Source organism: Nicotiana sylvestris, chromosome 6 (assembly GCF_000393655.2).
Source record: "Nicotiana sylvestris chromosome 6, ASM39365v2, whole genome shotgun sequence".
Classification (NCBI taxonomy): domain Eukaryota; kingdom Viridiplantae; phylum Streptophyta; class Magnoliopsida; order Solanales; family Solanaceae; genus Nicotiana; species Nicotiana sylvestris.
In genome coordinates this window covers 89,288,748-89,308,021 of record NC_091062.1, presented here as the reverse complement: position 1 = coordinate 89,308,021, position 19,274 = coordinate 89,288,748, and the positions used below count along the sequence as shown (strand labels likewise).

Sequence of the window (19,274 nt, the reverse complement as noted above, 5' to 3'; positions counted from 1 at the left end):
GCCATGTAGTTGTTGTAATCGTAAAACTGGACTTTTATTCTACTTCAGTCATTTCAAGTATATTCAACTGAACTTTTAGCTTTGTATTAAAGGTTTGATGGCATGATATACTATTGCTTGACTCACTCGTTTATGTACTGAAACCAATTTTCTTATTAACTTAGATGTATCTGTGTGTTGGATCTACTTGAAGAGTAAATAACTTTTCTCAAATGATACCCATTTAAGGGCTTCTGAGGTTGTCATCTTTGAGGGTTGGTTGGATTACCTTACACTTAGTACATTAGTGTATGCAAATAGGTGTATGCATGTTAGTAGAAAGAATCTGTGATGTTTAATGTTAAAGGTTTTACGGAATTGGTTTATTAATTGTCTTAGTTACCGTGTTTGGAGTTGGACCAGGTTAAGTCTATGTTATCAATTATATTTTGCTGAAATCATGTTGATGATGGCATGTGACTTGAGTAATAATGTATTTGTATTAGGAATGGTTCGATTGTGGATTTTCAATCATTAACTGTTGGATTTTCGCAAATCAACTTGATCTATAAATTTGAATGCCAAAATTTGACGATTTGTGCTATGTATGGACTCGAACTGGACTGTATGGCAGGTCCTTTTCCATTTTGGGCTCTCTCTTGGGCCTGGCCTGGACTGGTGCTAATTGTCACCTGGAGCAACCTCACGTCGGTAGGCTGTTGGGCCTCATGCTAGGCCCAAATATTAATTTCGAACCATCAGCCTCTTTTCTGTAAAAGAAAACGTACTTTCGTTAGTTTGAACCATAGTAGAATCTTCGCCCATTAGTGTTTGGATAATTAAGCTTTCTTTAAATAGTTGGGAGGTGAGCCGTATTAGACAATGTAAATAGTTTATGACCCTCCGAGAATTAGTTTGAATCCCTTTTTAAAATTGGAAATGAGATGCGCTGTGCCAAACGAAAATCTTAAATGCACGGCCCTCATTTAACTAATGTTTTGTCCTTAGAAATTGAGGTGCGCCATTTAGTTGAATTTTCATGGCCCTCGCAAAACTGTAAACGCGTAGTTGCTTTAGGCGCGTTGTTTTAACAATCTATCTTCCTAAACTCGGGTGCGCATTTACGTGACCCAAATCCAAATCTCAACGATGTTAAAATATGTCAAAAACCACAGGTGCATTTATGTGACATGGTTCGAAACGTGTTTTAATAACGTTGCAATTTTCTTTAAAATTGATTAGAAGTGGTTAAAACTAAAATTTGCACATAGGTTCACAATTGTTTAAAATCAGATAATTAAGCCGAATATAATAGTTGAGCAACCGTGCTAGAACCACAAAACTCGGGAATGCCTAACACCTTCTCTCGAGTTAACAGAATTCCTTACCCGAATTCCTGGTTCGCGGGCTGTAATACATAGTCAATTTTTCCTCGATGCGGGATATGAAACCGGTGACTTGGGACACCATAAATCTCCCAAGTGGCGACTCTGAATTTTTAAATAAATAATCCCGTTTCGATTGTCCTTTAATTGAAAAAACTCTCTCATCTACCCTCTCCGGGGTGTAGGAAAAAGGAGGTGTGACAAACATGCCTGAGTACGGAATATTAAATGAAAATAATGAGATGACAGTAAGAAACAACCATTAAGGGTCCCAACAATACCTGCATAAAGCATAAACATGATATCTAGCATGATTTACAGCTCAATTACTTTATCACATAATGAAAACATGGATATCAACAGGATAGAGTCACTAAACGATGCCATGGAATCACCCAGGTCACAACCCGCACCCCGTCACTTGGCATGTGCGTCACCTCAATACTAATCACATACCACATAGTTTGGGGTTTCTAACCCTCAGAACCATATTTGCAAGCGTTATTTACCTCAAGCCAAGCAAAATCATACTCTGCAATGCTTTTGCCTCCCAAATCGGCCTCCAAACACCCCAAATCTAGCCATAAGCAATACAATACGATCAATAGGCAAATGGAATCAATTCCACAAGAAAAATACCAAATTATAGCCAAAAATCCGAAATCGGCTCAAACACTGCCTCTAGGCCCATGTCTTGAAAACCGACAAAAGTCACAAAACCCGAAAGCCCATTCACTCACGAGTCTAACCATACAAAATTTACTCAAATCCGATAACAAAATCCCATTCAAAACCTCAAAATTCCATCTCAAGAACACATCCACTTTTTCCCCAATTTTTCCCTCCCCAAATCACAATTTAGATGATAAAATCAAAGATATAATCATGGGATTTAACCAAAACCAAGTGAGAAACACTACCCAATCAACTCCGCAAAAATCCCTTAAAGAATCTCCCAAATCCGTGATCTCTAGCTCAAAATATAAAAAATGAGCTCAAACCCTCGATTTTGAAATTAACACTGCCTGCCCAGATTTCCTTCTTCTCGAACGCGACCGTCCTCTCGCGTTTGTGTAGAATAACTTGACTGCCTCTCCACTTTACTCTTCACGAACGCGATACATGCCTCACGAATGCAATGCTTTACCAGCTCAGACCTTTGTGAACACGACCATCACCTCGTGAATGCGTAGAACAAGGACCTGGAGTCCGCAACTACCTCACTCCTCTTCGCGAATGCAACCCTGCTCCCGTGTTCGCGATGCACACGCGGCATTTGCGAACATGAAGAACAAAATCTCACCACTCAAAAAACACTCTTCGCGAACGCGAGGTCCCTCTCGCAATGCGAAAGAGGAAACCAGAAAAATGCAGCAGCAGATATCAACCATCTCACCAAGGCCAAAAATGATCCGTTATCCACCCGAATCTCACCCGAGACCCTCGGGACCTCAACCAAACATACCAACACGTCCCATAACATCATACGAACTTAGTCAAACTTTTGAATCACTCAAAAAAACATCAAAACACCAAATTACCCGTGGATTCAAGCTTAAGAACTTCTAAACTTCTGAATTCCACAAACGATGTCGAAACTTACTAAACCATGTCTGAATGAACTCAAATTTTGCACACAAGTCAGAAATGACACCAAGAACCTACTCCAACTTCCAGAAATCCAATCCGACCCCGATATAAATATTTCCACTGCCGACCAAAATCTCCAAAATTCTAACTTTCGCCAATTCAAGCCTACTTCTACTACGGACTTCCAAATCATATTCTGGACGCGCTCCTAAGTTCAAAATCACCTAAAGGAGCTAACAGAACCATCAAAATTCAAATCTGAGGTTGTTTAAACATAAGTCAACATCCGATCAACTTTTCCAACTTAAGCTTTCAAATAAGAGACTATGTGTCTCAATTCACTCCGAAACCACTCCGGATCCGAACCAACTAACCCGGTATATCATAGAATAGCTGAAGAACACAAAAGAAGCAGGAAATGGGGAAACATGGATATAACTCTCGAAACGACCGACCAGGTCATTACATCCTCCCCCTCTTAGACAAACATTCATCCTCGAACGGGTCTAGAAACATAATTGGAACCTCGAATAGGTGTGGGTATCTGCTCCGCATCTCCTGCTTGGTCTCCCAAGTAGCCTCCTCTATGGGCTGACCTCTCCACTGTACCTTTACTGAAGCTATATCCTTTGACCTCAACTGTCGAACCTGACGCCCCAAAATAGCCAATGGCTCCACACTATAAGTCAAATCACCATCCAACTGAACCATGTTGAAATCTAAAACATGAGATGGATCGTTGATATATTTCTGAAGCATAGAAACATGAAATACTGGATGCACACTCGATAAGCTAGGTGGCAAAGCAAGCTTATAGGCCACCTCCCCAATCCTCCAAAGCACCTCAAACGGTCTGATAAATCGAGAGCTCAACTTGCCATTCTTCCCACATATCATAACACCCTTCATGGGTGAAACCTTCAGCAAGACCTTCTCCCTAACCAAGTAAGACATATCACGGACCTTTTTGTCAGCATAACGCTTTTGTCTCGACTGCGCCATGTGAAGCCTCTCCCGAATCAATTTCACCTTGTCCAATGCATCCTGAACCAAGTATGTACCCAAGAAACTAGCCTCACCCTACTCAAACCAACCCACTAGGGATCTACACTGCCTCTCATATAAAGCCTCATATGGATCCATCTGAATACTTGACTGATAACTGTTGTTGTAAGCAAACTCCGCGAGTGGTAGGAATTGATCCCATAAACCCCCAAAATCAATGACACAAGCACGTAGAATGTCCTCCAATATCTAAATAGTACGCTCGGACTATCTATTTGTCTGAGGGTGAAATGTTGTGCTCAACTCAACCTGTATGCCCAACTCTCGCTACACGACCCTCCAAAACTGTGACATAAACTGCATGCCTCTGTCTGAAATGATGGAAACTTGCACCCCATGAAGGCGAACAATCTCTCTGATGTAAATCTCAACAAACCTCTCTGAAGAATTGGTAGTGCTCATAGACAATCGCCCAAAGTGCATCGAACTTCCTCGAAGTCTATGGGAGCCCAACTACGAAATCCATGGTGATCTTCTCCCACTTCTACTTTGGAATCTCTATCTTCTAAAGCAAGCCACCCGGTCTTTGATGCTCATATTTCACCTGTCGACAGTTGAGACACCGAGCTACAAACCCAACTATGTCTTTCTTCATTCTCCTCCACCAATAGTGTTGTCTCAAATCCTGATACATCTTCGCGTCACCCGGATGGATGGAATACCGTGAACTATGGGCCTTCTTAAGAGTCAACTCTCGTAGCCCATCCACATTGGGCACACATATCTGGCCCTACATCCTTAATACCACATCATCACCAATGGTCACATCTCTGTAATCACCATGCTGAACCATGTCCTTGAGGACAAGAAAATGAGGATCATCATACTAGCACTCTCTGATGCGATCGAATAAGGAAGACCGAGAAACCACACAAGCTAGGACCGGACTGGGCTCTGAAATATCCAATCTCACAAACTGATTGGCCAAGTCCTGAACATCAGCTGCAATGGGTCTCTCACCAACAGGGAAGGAATGCAAGACTACCCATACTCACTACCTTTCTACTTAATGCATCGGTCACCACATTGGCCTTTCCTGAATGGTATAAAAGGGTAATATCATAGTCCTTTAGTAGCTCCAACCATCTCTGTTGCATCAAATTGATATCCTTCTGCTTGAACAAGTGCTAGAGGCTACGATTATCAGTAAACACCTCACAAGACACACCATAGAGATAATACCTCCAAAGCTTCAACGCGTGAACAATGGCAACCAACTCCAAATCATGATCAGGGTAGTTCTTCTCATGGGACTTCAACTGACGTGAAGCATAAGAAATCACTTTACCCTCTTGCACCAAAACACACCCAATGTCGATCCGAGAAGTATCACAATATACGGTATGAGAACCAGAAGCTGATGGCAAAACTAACACTGGAGTCGTGGTCAAGGTAGTCTTAAGCTTTTGAAAGCTCGCCTCACACTCATCTGAACACCTGAAAGGAGCACCCTTTTAGGTCAATTTGGTCAAGGGCGATGTAATAGATGAGAAATCCTGAACGAACTGACGGTAGTAACTAGCCAACCCAAGAAAGCTCTAAATCTCTATGGTTGGGGACGATATGGGACAACTCTAAACCGCCTCTATCTTCTTCAGGTCAACCTGAATACCCTCATTGGATACTGCGTGTCCCAAGAATGCTTCTGAACTGAGCCAAAACTCATACTTCGAGAACTTGGCATAAAGTTTCTCCTTCCTCAACTGCTGCAATACAACCCTCAAATGCTCGGCATGCTCCTCCTGGCTACGAGAGTACACTAGGATATCATCAATGAATACAATAACGAACGAATCGAGATAAGGCCAAAACACGTTGTTCATCAAATGCATGAACGTTGTTGGGGCATTGGTCAGCCTAAAAGACATCTCAAGGAACTCATAATGACCATATCGGGTCCTGAAAGTTGTCTTAAGAATGTCCGAGTCCCTAATCTTCAACTGGTGATACCTTGACCTCAGATCAATCTTGGAGAACACCCTCACTCCCTGAAGCTAGTCAAATAAATCATCAATAAGAAGCAAATGATACTTGTTCTTGATCGTGACTTCGTTCAACTGCCTGTAATCAATGCACATTCTCATATTGCCATCCTTCTTCTTCACAAATAGAACTAGTGCACTCCAAGGTGATACACTAGGGCGAATAAACTCCCTATCAAGGAGTTCCTGAAGCTACTCCTTCAATTCTTTTAACTCCTCCGGTGCTATACGATACGGTGGAATAAAAATAGGTTGAGTGCCCGACACCAAATTAATATTAAAGTCAATATCCCTGTCCGGCAGCATGCCCGGCAGATCTGCAGGAAGCACATCCGAAAAATCTCGCACCACCGTGACTGATTCTATAGTAGGAATCTCTATACTGATATCCCTCACAAAGGCCAAATAAGAAAGACAACACTTCCCAACCATCCGATGGGCCTTCAAGAATGAAATTATCCTACTAGGAACATAATCTAACGAACCTCACCACTCAATCCATGGCAACCCCAGCATAGCCAACGTCGTTGTCTTGGCGTGACAGTCCAGAATAGCATGACACAGAGACAACCAATCCATGCCCAATATCACATCAAAGTCAACCATACTAAGCAGTAACAAATCAACTCTAGTCTCTAATCCCCTAATAGTCACTACACACGACCGGTATACATGGTCCACAATAATAATATCGCCCTCCGGCGTAGATACACGAACAGATGAAACTAGAGACTCACGGGGCATGTCCATATAAGGAGCAAAATATGACGACACATATGAATAGGTGGAACCAGGGTCAAATAATACAGAAGCATCTCGATGACATATGGAGATAATACCTGTGATCACTATGTCTGAAGCAATGGCATCTGGTCTGGCAGGGAGTACATAGAATCGGACTTGACCGACACCTGATCGGCCTCCCCCTCTAGGTCGTCCCTTAGCTGACTGACTTCCACTCGAGCTAGCTGGGTAGGTGGCGAAGTAACTGGTGCTGAAGTCGAAAGCTGACTCCTCTACTGAGATGAACCTCCTGTAAGGCGGGGACAATACCTCTTGATTTGACCCAAATCTCCACACTCAAACAACCTCTACCAGCCACTGGAGACTGAAGGGAGCCTCAAGCACGGGGATACCCGCTAGAAGGCTCTGACATAGATAAACCCTGAGCTGATGGTGCATGAGACGAAATTTGAGCTAGAAGGGCACTAAGAGATGAGTGGCCCTGCTGAGAACCGTTAAAACCATGGCCAGATGCTTCACCATGGTGAACTAGGTGGGTCATCTGAGCATGTTTGTAAGGACGACCTCTACCGAGGTGAAACTAACCCGTAGAAGGAACACCACCAAAGCTACCTGATCCACGAGACCTCTTGGCCTCCCTCTCAATCCGCTCTTGACTGCGGACCGACTCTATCTCCCGAGCAATGTCAACAACCTCATCAAAGGTAGCACCAGACACCCTCTCTCTGGTTATAAGCACCCGCAATTGAAATGTGAAGCCATCAATGAACCTCCTGATCCCCTCCCTGTCTGTGGGAACCAACCAAACAGCATGGCAGGCTAACTCAGAAAATCTCATCTCGTACTGCATCACAGTCATGTCATCCTGACGCAACCTCTCAAACTACTTGCGCAGCTCCTCTCTACGGTACTGCGACACATACTGCTCCAGGAAAAGAACGGAGAATTGCTTTCATGTAAGTGGCGCTACACCAACCGGCCTACGCCTCTCATAAGCCTCCCACCAAGTGAAGGCATCTCTAGTAAACTGAAAAGTAGTAAACGAGACCCCATTGGTCTCGAGAATACCTGTTGTATGGAGGATCCTCTAACACCTGTCCTAGAAACCCTGGGCATCCTCGCTGTGAGCACGTAATTTTTGCCCGGCTAGTAATACTCCTACAAAATAAAATAAAAATAGGTTTTTCTAAATTATTTTCATTTTATAGATTTTTGTTAATTGTTTTGCATTTAGTTGCATTTTTGTGTACATTCAATATTTTAAAATAAGGGAAAATACCCTAAAAATGTTTAAAATTTCATGCATTGCATTTTAGGTTGTTATTTATTTTTTTAAGGTTAAGACGCTAATTAGTTATTATTAAAAAAAATCACAAAAAATAATGTTTATTTTAACATTTTTAGCTTTTAGTGTTAAATTAGTAATTTTCTTTCATTAATTAATTTGGTAAATAGTATAAATGGATAATCAGCTTAATTTTACAAATTAGAATGATTTAGGATTTTATTTAATTTAATTAGATTTTAAATCAAATTAATGCAAAACCGGACTAGGCCAGTGTTTAAACCAATCCCAATCCCAAAAATTCAATTCAAAAATACCCAAGCCCAATACCCTCTAAACCAGTCCAGCTCGCCACTTAATTAAACGACATTATTTAAGAGCCAGGGATCCTGGCCGTTGATCTTCAATAGATCCAAAGATCTAGAACTAGCCTGGCATTTGACATATATATGTCCTAACCCTTTCTTACCCCCCTCATTTCAAACCCCTCACTCTTTCATAGCTCTCTCTCTCTCTCTCAGCCGCCCCCAAAAACTTAGCCGCCCTAACACCCTCATCCCAAACCCTAGCCGCCTCTCCGCCCTCCGCCTAGAGCCGTCGCCGGAAATCGCCTACGGCGGCGGCGACAACTAAAACCACCCCAAATCCACCCTATATTCTCTCTTCACTCTTCCTAAACCTCACCCCAACAATCAAACCCCAAAAAACCCATAAATTAGTGAATTTCAAACCTAAAACACCCCCAGAAATCCTAGCCCCGCCATACACCGCCACCAGAAATTGTCTATGACGGCGGCGGAACCCAAAAACCACCCAAACTTACCCCATACACTCCATTACCCTCCTAAATTCTACCATACCAACCGATCAACCAAAAACCCCTACCGAAATCCCCAAATCATAAATCTAAAAATCCAAAAACCCTAGAGCTGCTACCGAAAATCGCCTATGGCGCCGGCAAAACCCTAAATTCGCCTAAACTTCTACCAGACAACCACCACACACCCCAAAACCCCAATCTACCTATAAATCCCAAAAGTACCCCACTGAAAACTCCAGATCTAAGATTTTCAAAACCTGACATGTTGAGGTTCTTCAGGTTCATTCTTCATGTTCTCTTTCTCGGAAATGGTTCTTGGCCCGATCGCTTAGAAATTCACAAAGATGCCCCTCGTTGAACAACTAGGCTACCTCTTCTCTAAGTTCCCTGCAATCCTCGGTCATATGCCCATATGTACCATGATACTTGCACATCAAGTTGGGGTTCCTCTAAGAAGGATCGGTCTATATATGTTTGGGCCATCTAGTATCTCTAATTTTGCGAATGGTTGAGACGATACCTGAGGCATCGACGCTGAAGTTGTACTCTGATAATCGGGGTGCCTCCATCGGTCCCAAGTGCCTATCAAACCCGGTTTTGCTAATGAGTCCCCGGGAACTTAGACCTCGATCTGTTCTTCGATCATTCTGAGGTATGTTACGCATTGAAATGTTCCTTCCATCTTCAACGTATGGATAATATCTTTCCTTATTCGACCTTGACGCCCTGTCTGCATTTCCTGACTCCTTTGCTAGTAACCTGCTTAGATAAACTAAGCCCGAGGGGCCTCCCAATTGATCATCCTCGACTCTAATTTTTGATTGGTACCTATTATGCACACCTGCCCAAGTCATGGCGGGATACTCGATCAAGTTCTGATTCAGTTGCTTCAAAGTTATCGAACTTCGTTCATTTAGCCCCTGAATGAAGGCTTGTACGGCCCAGTCATCGGAGACTGGTGGTAACTCCATTCGTTCTTACTGGAAACAGGATACAAACTCTCTCAGCATCTCATTCTCCCTTTGCTTTATTTTGAATACATCGGACTTTCTTGTTGTAACTTTTATGGCACCGACATGTGCTTTTACAAATGAGTCTGCCAACATTGCAAATGATTCAATAGATTTCGGGGGTAAGTTATGGTACCAAATCATGGCACACTTAGACAGAGTTTCCCCAAATTTTTTTAGTAAAACAGACTCAATCCCACCGTCTTCCAAATCATTTCCTTTTATGCCACAAGTACATGTGGTGATGTGCTCGTTGGGATCAGTGGTCCCGTTGTATTTTGGGATATCTGTCATCCGAAACTTCTTCGGGATGGGCTTCGGAGCCGCACTCTGGGGGAATGGTTTTTGCATGAACTTTTTCAAGTCCAGTCCTTTCAAAATCGGAGGTGCTCCCGGTATCTAGTCGACCCTTAAGTTGTATGTCTCCACCTTTTTGTCATTTTCTTCAATCTTCTTTTCTTCGGTCTCGATCCTTTTGGTGAGCTCTTCGAGCATTCTCATGATGGTGGGGTCATTCCTGGAGTTATTTCCGTTTGATCTCTCCGGTTCTGGTTCTGGTTCAGCAGGTCGAGTATTCTCATGTTCATCTACGCTCGGGGTCCTATTTTGACTCTGAAGTTGAGCGATGGCGATTTGTTGAGCCTGCAACATCTCAAATATCACTTGGAGGTTGATCCCCTCATCTCCCATTCCTTATGCTCTTTGGTCATCAGATCGAGCTTCCCTGCGTTCATTCCCTACGGGATCTGTGCCTGAGTCCGCGTTTAGAGCATTATCTGAACTGATATCAACTGGCTCCAAATTTGGCACTTTCTCAGGGTTGATTGGTGGTACACCAACCCTATCCGAGACCGTCGTTTCCATGCACATGTGTGTTTGCTGAGCTAGACATATCTTAGCCTGAAATTAAAGAATCTTTGACCAGAAAAAGTGTGAAGAATAACGTATGTTATCAAAAAACTAGCACTAAAATAATCGCTATTATCTTTAGTCCTATGGTGGGCGTCAAACTATTTACCTCGAAAAATATGAGTAACAATTAAAGGTGATTTGTGGCTTTAAACATATGTGGTTTATTCCAATACTAGTGAATATACAAGTAATATTAGGGTTAAGTAAGAAGAATTGATGAACCAAACCAGTGTTATTAGAGCAACGGGGACCTCGAGCTTGATTATCTCGAGTGCCTCGAGGTGAGTTAAGAGCAAATAAAGTATGAACAATAAAGTAAAAACAATAAAGTTGAAGAACAATTGTGGAGCGCAGTAAACAAGAAAAGCACAGTAGAATGTTTTATTACAGTGAATGAGATGATCTTTACAAATGATTGGGGTCCCCTTTATATAGGAGGGAAAACCCTAATATGGTACATTTCCAATTATGGTAAAGAATTTTATTGGTACAGTTGTATAACAACATAGTACGGACTCGTACTATTTCGTACAAATCTTATCCCTTAATTTATGCCCTAATCCACATGTCCTTGAGAAATTCCCGCTCTTTCTTGAGTGTCATCGAAATTGTACTGTCTTCAAGGCAGATCATGACGGGTCTCCGATTTGCTTCTCAAGGTGCGTATATTCCGGCCAGGCTCGATTCTTACTTCGAGCTTCCGAACTCGAGCTCAGGGTATGATCAAGTCTTCGAAATCGAGCTCTCCGATTTAGACCGTATACAGCAGCCAACCCCTCTCATATTTTGTCCATGTCAGCTTTCTAGTCAGCAAGTCCTACTAAATTAGTAAGACACATCTCCATAAACTTGACCCATTCTACCCAATTGACCCAAGTGTAGGTGGTGGACATGCCTTAAACTACCATTTCCACTACTAGAATAGCTAGCTAATTCGTCCTCAATGGGCAACTTATGAAAAGATGAGCTATTAAAAATTGCAGCAACTAAGTACGGGGTCTCTGATGTTACTTAGTAGAAGAACTCAAAAAAAAAGTGACAAATAGGCAATACTAACTGATTCCTCTTATTATTTTGAAAATAATGTAAAGATTCTCATTATTCTCTAGATTTTCAGAGATCCTAAATATATCTATCAGCTTACGGAAGAAATTAACTCAGTTTGATTCACCTATCAAAAGAGCAAAACGCTTCTCTTGTTCCCCTTTTTTGGGATTCTTCATTCTTTTTCTGGGGGGTTGGGTAGGGGTGTCAATGGTTCGGTTCAGCCGGTTATTTTATAAAATTTGTACCATACCAATTTTTCGGTTATTCTATTATGTATAACCAAAATTAGACTTTTCGAAACCGTCTCAATCATGTCGGTTTCTCTTCGGTATCGGTACGGTTCGGTTAATTTTCGGTATTTTTTTAGTATCATGTAAAATTCACCAGTAGAAGTAGAATGCAATAACATACATTCTTTTAGCAAAACTCTCTAGATATTTTTACTGTTTAAAGGGTAATGAGTTAAAAAAGAAAAAAGAAAGATGGCTAGAGTATAGATCCATCAACTATTCTACAACAATGTAAAAGAAACCAAACAAAGCAAAGAAAATATAAATCACACGGGTTGAAAGATATACCAAGTTGGGACTCAAGAATAAAGTCTATAGAAGATTAAATATTCAAAAAGATAAGTCTAAATTATATGAAAGAAAACATATTCAATACATTGTAGTTTGTTACTCATAATCGCTAGAATACTTTGTGTCTTTCTAATAGAGATACTTGAAATAACTTAGTTTAAGTAGAAGTAGCATAATAGGTTTTAGGAATTAATATTTTGAGTTTAATTAATTATTGGCTTGTAATAGTTTTTATAATTCCAAGGTCCAAAGAAAATTTAATGCATTATTATTTTTAAACTTACTAAATAAATATATTTTTCACATGTAAAATTTATTCGGTACGGTTTGTTATTTTTTCGGTTTATTTTTATAAAATAAAAAACTTACTCTAATTATCGACGCGATTATAGATCTATATAAAAACCTATGGTTTCTTAAAAAGAAACCTAAAAATCGATTTGGTGCGGTACGATTCGGTCAGTTTTTAGTCGATTTTCGAATATCCATTGAGCGCCCTTTTTCTTTCGTCCTACATATATCATATATTCCTTAAGAGTGCACCACCAACTTGAATACAGTATTGCACTTTGCATAAAGAATATCACAAATAGTAGAAAGGACTCGAAGGCCTCCGGTTATCCCAAGACAGTTATATGGATGAAAGAGGTAGTGAGGGAAACTGAGGGGGTCACTAGAGATAATGCCAAAGTTTCGAGGGGCATAGGCGGATGAGGCGGTGCTACGGCGGAAATAGGTTTTGAGGTTAAAGGGCTCATGCGATGAGTAGTTGGGTGGTGAAAATGGTGGTGTAAAGCAGGTCCAATGGATCAAGTTTATGGAGATGGATCTTATTAAGTTGCTAGGACCTGCTGACATGGACAAAATATTACAGGGGTTGACTGCCACAGTAGAAGGCCAACCCCGGTGGCAAATGGGGCAAATGTAAATAATATACAAAAAAGTATAATGGGGCAAATGTAAATAATATATCATAGTAAATGGGTTATTCCGGACCTTTTCCCTATGTTTTAATCATCCATAAGATATAAAATTTCAAATAAAATAGGAGTCTTTTAATAAAAGAAAGTGGTGCATAATTTGGTAGGTTGACATCAGACAGTCTTGTTCTTACTTTCCCTTTTCCACGACAGTCTTCAAATCTGTACAGAAATCTCCCTCCAATTGCTCCGCCCTACTATATCCATACATGCTGTATGCGTACTCATTGATGCTTGGTGTGTAGCAGAATTCGCTAGTAAAGATTCAAGATTTACGTGGTGAAATGAGAGGCGCAGATTTTAAGTGGTAAGTTCTAAAATATTTTACCTTTTTCACTGTAAAATCATAATTCAAGATTTCTGTTTTATTATATGTGTAATATGATATTCTGCCGTATCAAATTCTTACTTTATTGAGTATATTTGGTGTTGAATTACGATTTTGCAGGTATGATGGGTTTTTCTTGTCAATGTTAGCAACTAGTATGTATCCTTTCAATATTTAAATTGTCGAAATTGGAATTACCACAGTTGCTGAATTGGGTTCTCATCTTTAGTTTCATTGACTAGTATCTTGGTGTTCTTGTTTTTGAATTGTTTATCTGGAGTCTTTTTTTTGTTCTTTAACTGTTTGTTTATTAGAATCATTGTGGCGATAAATTGGAAGCGGTACCATCTTTGTATATACCCTTTGCACATTTGGATTGTGGTGAGTATCAAGACGTTTAATTGAATAACTATTGAATCAATGATTTGTTTATCTGATATTTGGTTTAGTAGTATATTTGGGAATACTCAGTTTTTCCCTTTTCCTGATCCAGGTTGACTACACAACGGTATTTCTTTTCCGGCTCTTGATGTTTGTTGATAATGGACTTGCTGCTGGGATGGGATTGTAAGGCATCCTCTCTATGATATAATATAATATAATATATATATATATATATGTATGTATTTTAAATTTTCTTTGGAAAAATCAATTCTTGTCTTCTCCTTCAATCTGAGCTAATTTTAGGAGTTTTGCTTCACTAGGAGGCCTCCAATTTTGTTATCAGTGACTTAGCGTTACTGAGGTGGTTGATGATGTTCTCTTTTGTGCATATAATATGAATATCACCTAGAGTTGTTACTCTGATTGCGTCTAGTATCCTTTTTGAAGAAAAATAATTACATTTGATGTCCAATTCTTGCACCTTTTAGTCAAAAGCTCAGATTAATGGATGGAGTAAATTAGTTAGTGGTGTTTTATTAAATCCTTTTCGGGCAATATATGGATCTTATGGTCATTTCCTCGCCTCATATTAGTCATGGTTTCAGATAACAAGGACTGAATTCTAGGTGTTATTAAAATTTTAGGGATTTGGGTTGGCAGCAGAGATATACTCGCTTTCGTGGAAGAATAGTTGTTCTTTCACTTCTTGCCCTGTTCTTGTATCCCTTTCTTTGGGCTTGGACCATTATTGGGACTTTATGGTTCACTAGTGCGAGAAACTGTGTAAGTTCACGTAAGATTTCATTGACTTTAGGTGTTCCGGTCTGAAATCTTAAAACTGAATAATGTTGAATTCTTTCAGTTGCCAGAAGAAGGTCAAAAATGGGGTTTCCTTATTTGGTTGCTATTCAGCTACTGCGGACTCCTTGGCATAGCTTGCATATCAACTGGGAAGGTTAGTTTCCTAAACTACAAACTGTTTCAAGAAGTTTAACCAATTACCCGATTCAGTTTGGACAACTATGTTGCCTACCTCTTCCCAAGAAACAGATAAGCTCTAACAAGGACAGTAACGTTTAACACACCCCAATTTCTAATTCTTTCTTGAGGCAATCTTGTCGTCTGTACACAAATAGAAGTACAGTTTAACAAATGACACACATGCATTTGTATTGATATCGATACTATATCTATTAAGTTTCAAGTTTCTCTCTGCAGTGGTTAACTAGAAGACAAGCCCATTCATTACGTGCTCAACAAGGAATTCCTACTTCTGAATTCGGGGTATGCTTTAGAATCTATGTTGTATCAAAGCAACTATTTTGACATGCATATACATACAGGTTGTTCTTTCTTTATTTTATTATCACTTTTATTTTTTGCTACAATTTTGTTGTGACTCTTACAATCTGTCCATATTAACTTAATTTTGCCTTTAAGGTTCTTGAAGTTCCATTTTCTTGTCTGGATGTGAGAAAACAATGATTGTGGAATGCATTGATAGCATTGCTTTTGTACTTGTATGGGTGCTCCCATTTGATTTCAGAATTGTGGGCAGTGAAGTTTCCTAAACCGCCTTCCACCGGCCCCCTCACGTAAGCTATTAATAATTCAAAGGAAAAAGGAAATCAAAGGGGTATACATTTTTCTTATATCTCATGGGGATTAATGCACTTCAATGATATTCAAATTTATTTTGGTTTCTGAGTCTACTTATCTATGATTTGACCTGGGTCGGTAAAATTAGGTGTCGTCCAATACAAGGGAGAGATAACATGGATCTTTCTTGGTGCTTCCGTTGAAGTTTTGAGCTAGCTACTGTCTCAAAGAGCCACTTAAGTTGATGGATTCATATAGCTGACCCAACTAGTTCGGGATTAAGGCGTAGTTGATTGATTGAAATTTGTTGCAATTAATCTTATTAAGGTGCAAATGTAGACCTACTAAAAGAATGTGTCTGCAAGTAGTGCCTCTTTTTGAAGAAAATTTTAATGCACAAATGATTCAAGAATATGATGCATAAACTTAATCATGCCATAACTGATTTGAGCAAGAAATCAGAGTGCTTTTGGAAAATAGATTTATGGAAAGATCCTAGTACTTGTGCCACAAGAACTGCTACTGCACCTGTCTGTCCGTTCAACACATTAATGGTTGTGCTCTGTAGTTGTCGCTTTTATATTTCTACCGTTTTGGTTATGATGTCATGGTCTTGTGGATCTTGTTGTACAGTATCGATCTTGATAAGCATGTGACATTCTTGGTTAACTAATGGTCTCCTCTTAAGGTTCAGATGGCCATTGCGTTTCAAGTCTTCTTAGGACTAGGATGATAAAATTCTGAGTGGCCTTACACTTTTACCTCAAAAAAAAAAAAAAAAAAAAAAAAAAAAACAATTCTGAGTGGCCTTACTGGATAGTCACTATTTCCGCTGGGAGATTTACAATTAAATAGAAGTGCTAGTTGTAAGATCTTTGGCATGATAAAATCTAATAAATCTTCACTCATTGGCAGTGCTAATAATTTTGTTTCGGTGAACTAATTTTAGGAAGACTTTTACAACGACATCAAGAATGAATTCAAATAATTTAAGCTATTCCGAATTTCCGATTGGCTTTATTTCTTCTTCTATACGCTAAGTGCAACTGGACTTTATGACTAACTTTAGGTTTGGTTTTGAACTTTGTAGTGTTGTCCCACATTGGTTGAGGGTATAGGCTGTAATCTCTTTGCATCGTCTTGGACATTCCTCACCTCATGAGCTTACTGCTGGGGTTGAGTTAGGTCCAAGATCCATTTTTTCTTAAAATTGGATTATCCAATGTTGGGCTCCCAGACCCATCCTTAATGTTTTGTTCTTATGTTATATTATCCACGCTCTAGACGCCCAAGCATGAGATAGTCCCACATTGGTTGAGGATATAAACTGTTGTCTCTTTATCGGCTTGGGACAATCCTCACCTCATGGAACTAACTTTTGGAATTGAGTTGGGACCAAGGTCAACTTTTCTTATTAACATAGTTTGACATCAATAATAGATTTGTTGATTTGCTTTTCATAAAATGATTTAGTAATTAGATATTTTTTTCTACTGACATGCTTAACATTTGTCTCAACACAGGTGTTGGTTGACATGATCAGAGTGCCAGATTGGACGTTTGCAGCAGCAGGCCAGGAGATGAGAGGAATGGGCCAAGATGCTACTTCATACCATCCAGGAGTTTATTTAACCCAAGCTCAGGTAATAACAATTTACTATCAACAGCTGGAACAAGCGCTCTTCATAAATATCCGTGCTACACTTGGTCAACAGAAGACCTTTTGTCTCCTCTTAAACTGGTGTTGTTTCTCTATTCGGCACATAGAGAGAAGCAGTGGAAGCACTTATTCAGGAACTACCAAAGTTCAGGCTGAAGGCTGTTCCTACTGACTGTAGTGAGTGCCCTATCTGTTTGGAAGAGTTTCGCGTGGGAAACGAGGTAACTGTGTCTTTTTTGTGTAAATACTACTTCATTGTACTTCCCTTTTAAAAAAATAAAATTTATGGTACACCCTTTTTCTTTCTTCATGTCCTTAAACATATTGCTCCTACAGAAGTTATTAACATTTTGTATATCATTCTCAAGGGTTTTCAAATCCATACCATGATGTATATCTAGCAAATTTAAAATTTACCACCTAGCCAATGATCTAGCCCTCTAATATATATGGAAGTCAAATTATTTCCGTAATATCCTTATGGAGTGGATTATATGTCATTGTGTGGGACTACTAGAGAAATGAACTAAAGGTACCTCATTTTCATTTAATAGTCAACTGATGAGAAAGGACGATTTGTTTAGGTTCATTGTAAGGTTGTCCCTGCTCTATTCGCTGATTTTTAGGTTTTGTGACTTAACAAAATTGCCTGTTCTTTATCGAAAACAGAATTGATTATTTAATAACTCGGCCTGCAGTTGATTATACTCGAGTAAGGGATCTCGAATATTGTGGTGGTTGAATGAATGCTGATTTAAGTTATAACTTATAAGCATAAATAGAGACATGTTTATTTCATGTTTCAATATGCTATCCCTATTTCCCTTTTAGCCCTTCTTGCGGTGTCAGAGAGATGGTAGCTCTCCTAGAAAGTCAACGCCATACCAGCATGATATTTTATGCTTACACAGCTTACATCCGTGCTCAGTTTAGGTGCTAGTGCCACCTTTTCTTACTACAAGATCATATGCAGGTTCGTGGTCTGCCTTGTGCTCACAACTTCCACGTGGAATGCATTGATGAGTGGCTTCGGCTAAACGTGAAGTGCCCTAGATGCCGCTCTTCTGTTTTCCCAAATCTTGATCTAAGTGCTTTATCAAATATCCGAGCTGACTTAGAGAATTCAACAGCCAACGTTGTGACAGAAGCTCGGTATATGAGATCTCAACCCTCCAGCCAGAGCTACCTGCTGAGATTGCAAGGTTTGCTCCGCCCAGTGCGCACGCAGGACGCTGGGGTGGGCAGTGAGGTAGATGCAACTTCAGGAACAGCTGAAAGCAGAAACCAAGCATTGACACCTCATCATCAGGGAAACATGGAGCCTGTACAAGTTGTGGTAGAACAGTCCCCAAGGGAGTAATAACCATTTCTTCTTTGGAGGTCCCTAACAGGCTGAAATGTCCAACTTGGTGATTTGTGGTAACTCCTAGCCATTGTTTTCTCATTGTAATCAAAATTCATGGATTGAAAAGCTAAAAATGCATTTGATGGAAGGAAATGTGTTGGCAATGATTTATACTCGTGGCGAGTTTGTTCTAGTATGAGCAAGTTTAACTGTGGCAATAATCTCCCGAACTCTCACTCCTATATGTTTGTTCACAACGAGTTTGATCCATATTAGCTTAAAAAATCTTGCGTAGGGTTTGTTCTGTGTTTTTTCTGTCAATGCTTAATTGTAGGATTTTATGTGTTGTACGGAAAACAGCTGGCTGCATGTTGATAATCAGCTCGATGCTATAAGAATATTGGATGTCCATTTGAAAATCGAATCTTAGTGATTACCCTTTGAAAGCACTTTTGGATGGTACTGAATTTACGAGGATCGTGGAAATCAATGTAGGGCCTCTGGCGTAGGATAAGTTAACATTGATAAGGCCATGGACTACAAGTAAATTGACACATGGTTGAGTATATGGTCCCACT

General features: G+C 40.0%; 1 protein-coding gene across 1 annotated transcript; it reads left to right on the top strand.

The window, feature by feature from the left end:
• Positions 1-13,457: 13,457 nt before the first annotated feature.
• On the top strand, positions 13,458-19,002 carry LOC104232467 (E3 ubiquitin-protein ligase SIS3-like). The gene is made up of 10 exons (XM_009785681.2): positions 13,458-13,687; positions 13,829-13,867; positions 14,023-14,089; positions 14,202-14,275; positions 14,737-14,875; positions 14,955-15,047; positions 15,311-15,376; positions 17,215-17,334; positions 17,459-17,572; positions 18,325-19,002. Exons 1-10 carry the CDS (start codon positions 13,665-13,667, stop codon positions 18,709-18,711), a joined length of 1,122 nt encoding a protein of 373 aa, XP_009783983.1. The 5' UTR covers positions 13,458-13,664; the 3' UTR covers positions 18,712-19,002.
• Positions 19,003-19,274: the final 272 nt, after the last annotated feature.